General features: G+C 34.9%; 1 protein-coding gene across 8 annotated transcripts in view; it reads right to left on the bottom strand.

Annotated features, from left to right (window-relative positions):
• Positions 1–3,266: 3,266 nt before the first annotated feature.
• Positions 3,267–8,711, bottom strand: part of LOC129237887 (uncharacterized) — a 54,715-nt gene continuing 49,270 nt past the window's right edge. For 6 of the 8 annotated variants that reach the window (XM_054872855.1, XM_054872858.1, XM_054872854.1 and 3 more), the window contains exon 9: positions 3,267–3,690. In XM_054872855.1, coding sequence (XP_054728830.1) covers positions 3,559–3,690 — 132 coding nt within the window. In that variant the 3' untranslated portion in view covers positions 3,267–3,558. Of the gene's footprint in view, positions 3,691–4,156; positions 4,666–8,711 lie in introns of all 8 variants that reach the window. The other 2 variants (XR_008581782.1, XR_008581781.1) reach the window with 2 other exon arrangements.

The following is an 8,711-nucleotide window of genomic DNA, read 5'->3' as shown; positions in this document are numbered from 1 at the left end:
GTCCGATCCGCAGACTTTATTCAATAAGTGCAAGAAATCATTAACGAGGACCAGTGTTGCCAACGCCAATAAATCTGAGTCGCTAGGACCAATATCAAAAGTCGCTAACTCCATCAGGGGCGGATCCTAAATTTCATTCTGAGAGATGCACAAGAGGCCAGCTGCGGCCTTAAAATTTTTAGATGAATAATAATTAAACCAGTAATACCAACTCTACTGAAATCAACGGAAGTTAGTTTCAATCTCCTGAAATACTGTTTTTTTTTATTATGATTCGATAAATCTACTAAATTTTCTAACGCTTTGTTAATTTGTGTCTGAAAAACATTTGTGTCTTTAAAATATCATTGGAAAGCATGAGTGATTCAAGAAATGTTGAAAAAGTTATTTACGAAGTTGATCCAGTACTGGATTCAAATGGAAATTTGAAAATTTATAAAATTAATAATATTAACTATTACGCTTTTATAATAAAACCAAGCAAATCATACAACAATTTACTATATTATATTATTATTAATTAAAGTCTTGAAATGGATTTATAAAATTAATTTAAGCATAGTAAAGAAAAAGTGGCATAAAAAAGCTACGCTTTAAGGGGGAACACCACTGTGACAGCCAAAGAAATAAATTAAAAATAAATTTTTTTTAGGGGGAAAATGAAGTAATTTGTGGATCGGATTTTTTTTTATTTAATTAAGTGTCCATTAAAGACTGTCATCCTAAATTTTTATGGAAAAATATTAATTTATAAAAAGTTTATCTGTAGTCAGTAAATTGTTACTCTAGAGTATGGAAGGTAAAGGGCATTCACGGGTAATCAAGTTGACAGAAAAGTATCTATTGCCTAAATCCGTTTAAATTTGTTCTCCAAAAGTCGCCAGATAAGTCGCTAAATCATTTTTGTCGTCAAAACTTTTTTTTGTCGCCAAGACTCAAGCAAAAGTCGTCAATTCTAGCGACAAAGTCGCTAAATTGGCAACACTGACGAGGACCCTTCAAAATCAATGCGGGCATTTGTAATGGAGCTTAATGTTTCTGAAGGTCTTATCCAAGATGTTATGATTTTTTTCTGACGAAGCCGCAGAAATGACAGATGGCTATGTGCCAATCCTCTAATCCAATCGTGTTGTCATGTACGGGAAGTTTCCACCCTCTATGGCACATGTCATGCCATCACACTCAAGGATTTCGAGTGAGTTCTGCTGTATTAATCGAGGTTCTAGAGACTGTAGTGAAACCTTGGATTGATAGTGTATGCGGTGACAACCCATACATCTTTCAGCAATACTCTGCTCCTTCGCACAAAGCGATGGCGACGCAAGATTGGATGGCTGAAAAATTTCATCGCCACATAACTGCGAACTTATGGTCACCTAACTCCCAGACCTTATCCGCATGGATTACTACGTATGGGGCGTAGTTGAGCATCAAACCAATAAACATCCTCATAACTCCATTTATTCTCTGAAGGCTGCAATTAACACCGTTTTGATCAATATGAATAAGGAGCATTTGATTTAGGCATACAATCGTTTCCTTATTAGGTTATTGCAGCTAATGGGAATTTTATTGAATGATTTTAATAGGTACTTAATGAGTTAATGTTGTGTAAAAACTTCATGACGTTTCATTAAATTTTGTCCAAAATAAAAGCTAATTAGTTTCTCTCTCAAGTTGTTCTCAAATACCGTACGCACCGCACCCTCTATAAATCTATACTAATATTATAAAGAGGAAAACTTTGTTTGTTTGGTTGTAATGAATAGGCTCAAAAACTACTGGACCGATTTTAAAAATTCTTTCACCATTCGAAAGCTACATCATCCACGAGTAACATGGATTATATTTTATTTTGGAAATAGGGCTCGATATATAGGTCAAAACGTGGACCCGGGTAACCTTCGGATGTGTATGTACAATATGGGTATCAAATGGAAGCTATTGGTGAATGCTTTAGTCCAGAGTATTTTTCATGCCGCTCCGTGACTAGGGTCTCGAGATAGAGACCAAAACGTGGACCCTAGAATGTGTTTGTACAATATGGATATCAAATTGAAGCTGTTGGTGAATGCTTTAGTACAGAGTATTTTTCATGCCGCTCCGTGACTGGGGTCTCGAGATATAGGTCAAAACGTGGACCCGGGTAACCTTCGGATGTGTATGTACAATATGGGTATCAAATGAAAGCTGTTGATAAGTGCTTTAATACGGGGTAATTTTTATACCTATTGATGACTAGGGTCTGGAAATATATGCCAAAACGTGGACCCGCCGTGTCTTTGCACCGAATTAAACCAAACTTATGCACATTGTTAAGTAAGTATTGAAAATGGGTTTCGTAAAGTTTGGTTGTAATTCGGAGCACTGGTAACGCGTACAGCGTTCTTTTGAATCAGCCATAATGTCGCTTACTTTTTTAACGCTTGGGGCGGAACTGAACTGTCAAATTGACAGTGTGTGTTGCAATCTGTCAATATTTCTTTCTGATTTGGATGCCATAAGGAAAAAAGGTAAGTGCAACATGTAAAAATTGTTTGTGAATTTTTTTGGAGTGGATTTTGGAACAGTGAATAATTTCTTACGAAATTTGAGAATTTAATGTGAAATCCGAATGAAATTATGTGTTCGTGCTCCAATGCTTAATAAAACATATAAATTGAAACGAAAAATTCATGGATGATCAGGAAAAAAGACGATTGTTTCTTAGTTATTCATATGCGCTGATTTGAAATTTAAAAACAATCTTCTTTTTCCTGATTTTCAATTTATATTTTATATTTACTCAAAAACAAATAGAAAAACAAAAAATATTGTTTATGCCAAAGCGCTTGAATAAAGAATAAAGAAATAAATAATATGAAAACCATATATTTTCTGTTCTAAACCATATCTATTCTATTTTAGTGTGCCCAGCGAAGGGGGCCGGGTTTGCTAGTATAATATAAAACAGACTAGTGAACGCTTCTAGGCCTGAACTTCGTTTATTAGGTTCCTTGCCGCGATTGTTCTCAGCTTGTTTTAGTCTTTAGAGCTTGGGTAAGTTTTCACGTGGTGCGGCAAGTTTTAGGCTGTGGGGTTTAAGCGGCAATTGTTGTCGATACAGTTATCCTTCAGTGAAACTAGCTGTTCTTTACCTTAAAATGATTTTTATATTTATGAATTAATCTTTTTATGTATATTTAAGTTCTCTATTTTTTATTAGTTTTTATAAATACATATGTAGGTATGTGTATGTTTTTACAAGTAAGTTAACGGCCGTCTGATTACATAGATTACAAAAATCTTAGTTTATATTTAATATTTAATTGCCCTCCACTTAAAGGAATGCAACCGTTTTGTGCTATCTAACACGCATTTAAAAAAATAACTGTGACACACAAAAACATAATATGGCTACATATACCAAATTTACGTAGGGAGTAGATATGTATATATAATTTAAATTAAAAAAAAAAAAACAAATACTGAAATTTAAATAAACATAATATTTTTTTACATTAAAACATGCACTCAAATCATTTTGCTTCATCGCTCTGATCTACTTTCATATCCCTTTTAGAGTGAATAGCGTGTGCTATCGTCCGGTTTCACCTCAACTGGTATAGCCTTGACAATGAAACGTCTGCGATCAAGCAGAGAAGTCGAACTGGAACTGGAACTTCCTGTGCTGCTGCCATCATCAATGGGCTGTTTGGGGGAAAAGTTAGGAAATGCATGAGGAATTATCAGCAAGTCATAGATATTTAAAAATTCATTTATTAACTATTATTATGAACATATAAAGCATAATTTGGAAAAAGAGTTACAGAGCTAGCTAGTGGAAATGCATACAATATGTAACTGTTAATACGTATTAGTTCGCTGTTTCATTGCCAATTGTTTGTGCGTGACTATTTGAGTATTTATCAACTATATTAGAACTTATATTTATAAAGTTAATTTAGTATTCACGGGGGAAAATGTTAATGGTGTTCTAGAGTTATTGCACCTTGTACATACTTATATATATGCATGTATACATATATGTACAGCTGTATGCAGTTTTTACAATACATACATACATACATACATATGTGTATATTAGAAGAAGTTAAAGGAAGGAAAATGCGTTTGAAAGTGGAAAGCTCAAAAAACCACATAAAATTATACTCACTTAAGTTAGCGAAAAAATATGTCATTACTTTAAGACAAAAATCATGTAAAACGCCTTAAACAAGTAGTAAATTACAGTTTCCATTTAGAACGTGAATCACAAGTGCTAATTAAGTCCATTTAAATACCTATTAAGTTCATATACACCTAAGTGTTGTATTGTTGTATGTAAATGTGTGTGCATGTAAGTATTGCACAATTTACAGTTGTATATGCATACATACATACGTATGTATGTATGCAGCTAAAAAAGTTTATTATAATCGCTTTAGTTTGCCACGCAATAACTATTTTAATTTATCTTCAAAAATCACATTTCAGAATTTTACTTAGAAAGCTTTTAAACGTATTTTACGTATTTTTTTATGTATAAGCACATATGCGCATATGTACATATATAGTGCTTTAGCTTCTTAAGTTATATCGCTTTTGTATTATATTTTTGGCGTGATTTCTTAGTGCGTTCTACATATTTTAAATAATCTACGCGACGTATTCGACCTGGTTTATCTAAAACGAAATTAAAAAAAAAATAAACAAACATAAACATTTTTTTAATTAAGAGTTAAAAGTCTTTGTGATAAAGCAGATGAGTAAAATTTGTATGAGTTTCTCTGAGTCATGACTTTAATGTTGTAAGTAGAACTGTGGGTTTATTCGATTAATCGAGGAAGTTGAATAAGCAATATTTCTTTAATATCTCATTCAATTAATCAAGATTTTGACTATTCAAGCAACTTTCATTTTGTTCATGTTGATAGTTTGAGCGGAGAACTTTGCGTTTATTTTTTTTTATAAAAGAAATAAAAATTTAATTGGGTATTAAGAAGGGCTCTTAAAATTACTCGAATAATCAGTTATTCGGTTAACCAAATAGTCGGTCAGCATTCACTATCACGGTTATTAACCGTTTTATGACATAATAGTCGCACCCTTCCAACTAATCGAACAATGAGGTTTATCTATTGTTCGAATATATATGTATATACTATATATATATTTATATATATATATATATAGCGTTTTTCAATAGGTGCGCTTCAACTTTTTTCCGATAGGGAGGGCGAACGACGCAATATTTTTTATTTTTCGCTTGTCATTTGTAAACTTCATTAGTATACATTTCATCATGGAACGCTACACACTTGAGCAACGATTGCAAATTGTGCAAATTTTTTATGAAAATAATCGTGCAAATTTTTTATGAAAATTTATAAATTTTCCAAAAAATCATCTTCAGTGATGAAGCTCACTTTTGGCTCAATGGCTTTGTCAACAAGCAAAATATGCGTTACTTGGCAGAAATCAATCCACACGTGATTCATGAGGTACCGTTGCATTCCGAAAAAATCACTGTTTGGTGCGGTTTACATGCCGGCGGCGTAATTGGCCCATATTTTTTCGTTGACGAGAACGATCGCCACGTTACTGTGAATGGAAATCGATACCGCGACATGATAAACGATTATTTTTGGCCGCAATTGAATGGTATGGACTTAGACGACATGTGGTTTCAACAGGACGGGGCCACAAGCCACACAGCACACGCTATAATTGATTTGTTGAAGAGTAAGTTCGATGAGCGCATTATTTCCAGAAATGGACCGGTCGAATGGCCGCCGCGCTCGTGTGATTTGACGCCTCTAGACTATTTCCTTTGGGGCTATGTGAAGTCATTGATCTACAGTAGCAAGCCGGCGACGATTTGTGAGCTTAGAGCCAATATTGAACGCGAAATTGCTGGAATTTCGGCCGATTTATGCAAAAGAGTGGTCGAAAATTGGGTTCAACGATTGGACTTCGTAAAATGTGCACGCGGTGGTCATGCAAAAGAAATCGAATTTCATACTTAAATGTATATGTTCAAACTCGATAATAAAAAAAAATTATTATAGTTAAAAAAGTCAAACCGTTTGTGTTTTATTCAAAAAAAAAAAAAAAAATTGAAGCGCTCTTACTGAAAAACGCTTTATAATTGGCGCGTACACCATTTTTGGGTGTTTGGCCAAGCTCCTCTTCCTATTTGTGGTGTGCGTGTTGATGTTGTTCCTCAAATGGATGGACCTACAGTTTTAAGCCGACTCTGAGAGGCAGATATTTTTTATGAGGAGCTTTTTCATGGCAGAAATACACTCATAGGTTTGTCATTGCCTGCCGAGGGGCGACCACTATTAGAAAAAACTTTTCCTTCATTTTGGTGTTTCACCGAGATTTAAACCTACGTTCTCTCTGAATTCCGAATGGTACTCGCGCACCAACTCATTCGGCTATGGCTATTGTTCGAATACTGAAACTTGGATTTTATGAATCGAATAAATTAATTGAAATTCAAGTAAAAGAATCCTTGCTTATATATAGGATTTTCAAAAGATGAGCGTAAATGTTATTTCAAAGTAAAATATGTAAAAGTGTAGGTCCAATTATATGTGAAAAATGGCATCGTTTAAATGTCCACCATGGTGGATGTTGAAAATTGTTTAACAACACTTTGCGCTACCGCAGAAATATTCAACAAGATCAACAGAACACCCAATTTTTGGTCTGTGTGACCTTTTTTTATCTTCGATAGAACCAGTTTCTTGAAACTCTTTCATAAGTTCATAAGTTTTAATAATTTTGCGCTATCGTGAAAATTATACATCTGTCTACTTGACAAGCGATATGACATAAAAAAATAAGGTACCGTCTAGGAATTATTTTTTACTGACTTTTGAAAGACCCTTTATATGTACAAAAAAAATCATTTCGCAAGCAAAACCTTGATGGTTTAATTTCCAGTCATATGCTACCATTGTCAATTGCGTCTTCGAATGGCTTCAAGAAGTTTATGAATGTGTGGGAGCTTGACTTCAAAACTTCGTAGTATTCGAATAACTAAGACCCAACGGTCGTTAGCGTTCGACTATTCGAAAAACTTATAATTTTATTCGCTTAATATGGGCGGACGCCGTAGCCGAAAGGTTGGTGCGTGACTACCATTTGGAATTCACAGAGAGAACGTTGGTTCGAATCTCGGTGAAACACCAAAATTAATAAAAACATTTTTATAATAGCGGTCGCCCCTCAGCAGGCAATGGCAAACCTCTGAGTGTATTTCTGCCATGAAAAAAAAGCTCCTCATAAAAATATCTGCCATTCGGAGTCGGCTTGAAACTGTAGGTCCCTCCATTTGTGAAACAACATCAAGACGCACACCACAAATAGGAGAAGGAGCTCGGCCAAACACCCAAAAGGGGTGTACGCGCCAATTATATATACAGGGCCCGCCATCTATCGTTACGGATTCGAACTAGGTATTATTTGAAGAATGGTAACACTTATGTAGATGTCATCTGATTTGACAGAAAACTAGTTTTATTCTTCCGCTGAACGAAAATGGTTGTGTATACGCTCAAAGAACGCTGGGAAATATTGCGACATTACTTTGAAAATCATGGTAATGTTGCAGAATGTGTACGAAAAAGACTTTTATCGAAAAATCATCTTTTCGGATGAAGCTCATTTCCATCTCGGCGGGTATGTTAACAAGCAAAATTGCCGCATTTGGGGCTCAGAAAACCCGCACGCGCTCGTTGCATTCACAACGAGTCACTGTTTGGTGCGGATTTTGGTCGAGAGGCATCATTGGTCCATTTTTCTTCGAAAATGAGCGAGGAGTGGCCGTAACCGTCAATGGAGAGCGTTACCGGACCATGTTGAACGAATTTTTGTTTCGAGAAATTGAAGAGGAGGATATTGGTGGCATTTGGTTTTAACAAGATGGCGCTACTTGCCACACAGCGAATGCTACGATCAATCTTTTGCGCACTGTCTTCGAAGATCGCATTATCAGCCGAAATTCTGATATCGTTTGGCCGCCTCGAAGCTGCGATTTGACGCCGTTGGATTATTATCTTTGGGGTGCCGTCAAAGACCAGTGTTATGCCAACAAACCAGCAACAATTGATGCACTGCAGACCAACATACGCGATTTCATAGCTGAAATACAGCCGCATACAATCGAAAATGTGTTGAAAAATTGGACCGATCGTATGGGATGGTGCATGGCTAGCCGAGACATCCGGACGGATTGTACTTCAAAATAAAAAAAAAACAGTTTGGAAAAATATTGAGTAGTTTCTTTTTTATAGCATTTTTAATTCCGTAAAGTTATATGGCGGACCCTGTATATATTATACCTATATAATATGGTATTCGAATAGATCGAGTAATCGATTAATCGAATAGTAAGAGTTCTAGTAGAAGTTTTAGTTATAATGAGTATTGAATTGAGAATTTCGATTAACCAAAACGAGAATTATTCAAAATTAAATTCATTAATTGAGTAACTAAAGTGACGATTAATGAACGTATTCGCCGCATGACCCTTGTTTTAGGTATTTTACACGAATTATTGAACAAATGAACGCAATGTATGTTTATATGTGTATTATGCGTACATATGTATTAGAATTAGTTTTATGAAGCTAAATGTAGAGCCTCGTGATTTTTTGTTACTTACAGATGTATAAAAATCGATGGCGATAAAGTAAATTGTTAGTTTATTCAAAATTCTT

Source organism: Anastrepha obliqua, chromosome 2, assembly GCF_027943255.1.
Source record: "Anastrepha obliqua isolate idAnaObli1 chromosome 2, idAnaObli1_1.0, whole genome shotgun sequence".
Classification (NCBI taxonomy): domain Eukaryota; kingdom Metazoa; phylum Arthropoda; class Insecta; order Diptera; family Tephritidae; genus Anastrepha; species Anastrepha obliqua.
Note: the sequence above shows the minus strand (reverse complement) of the source record. Positions and strands in the feature narration are given on the sequence as shown.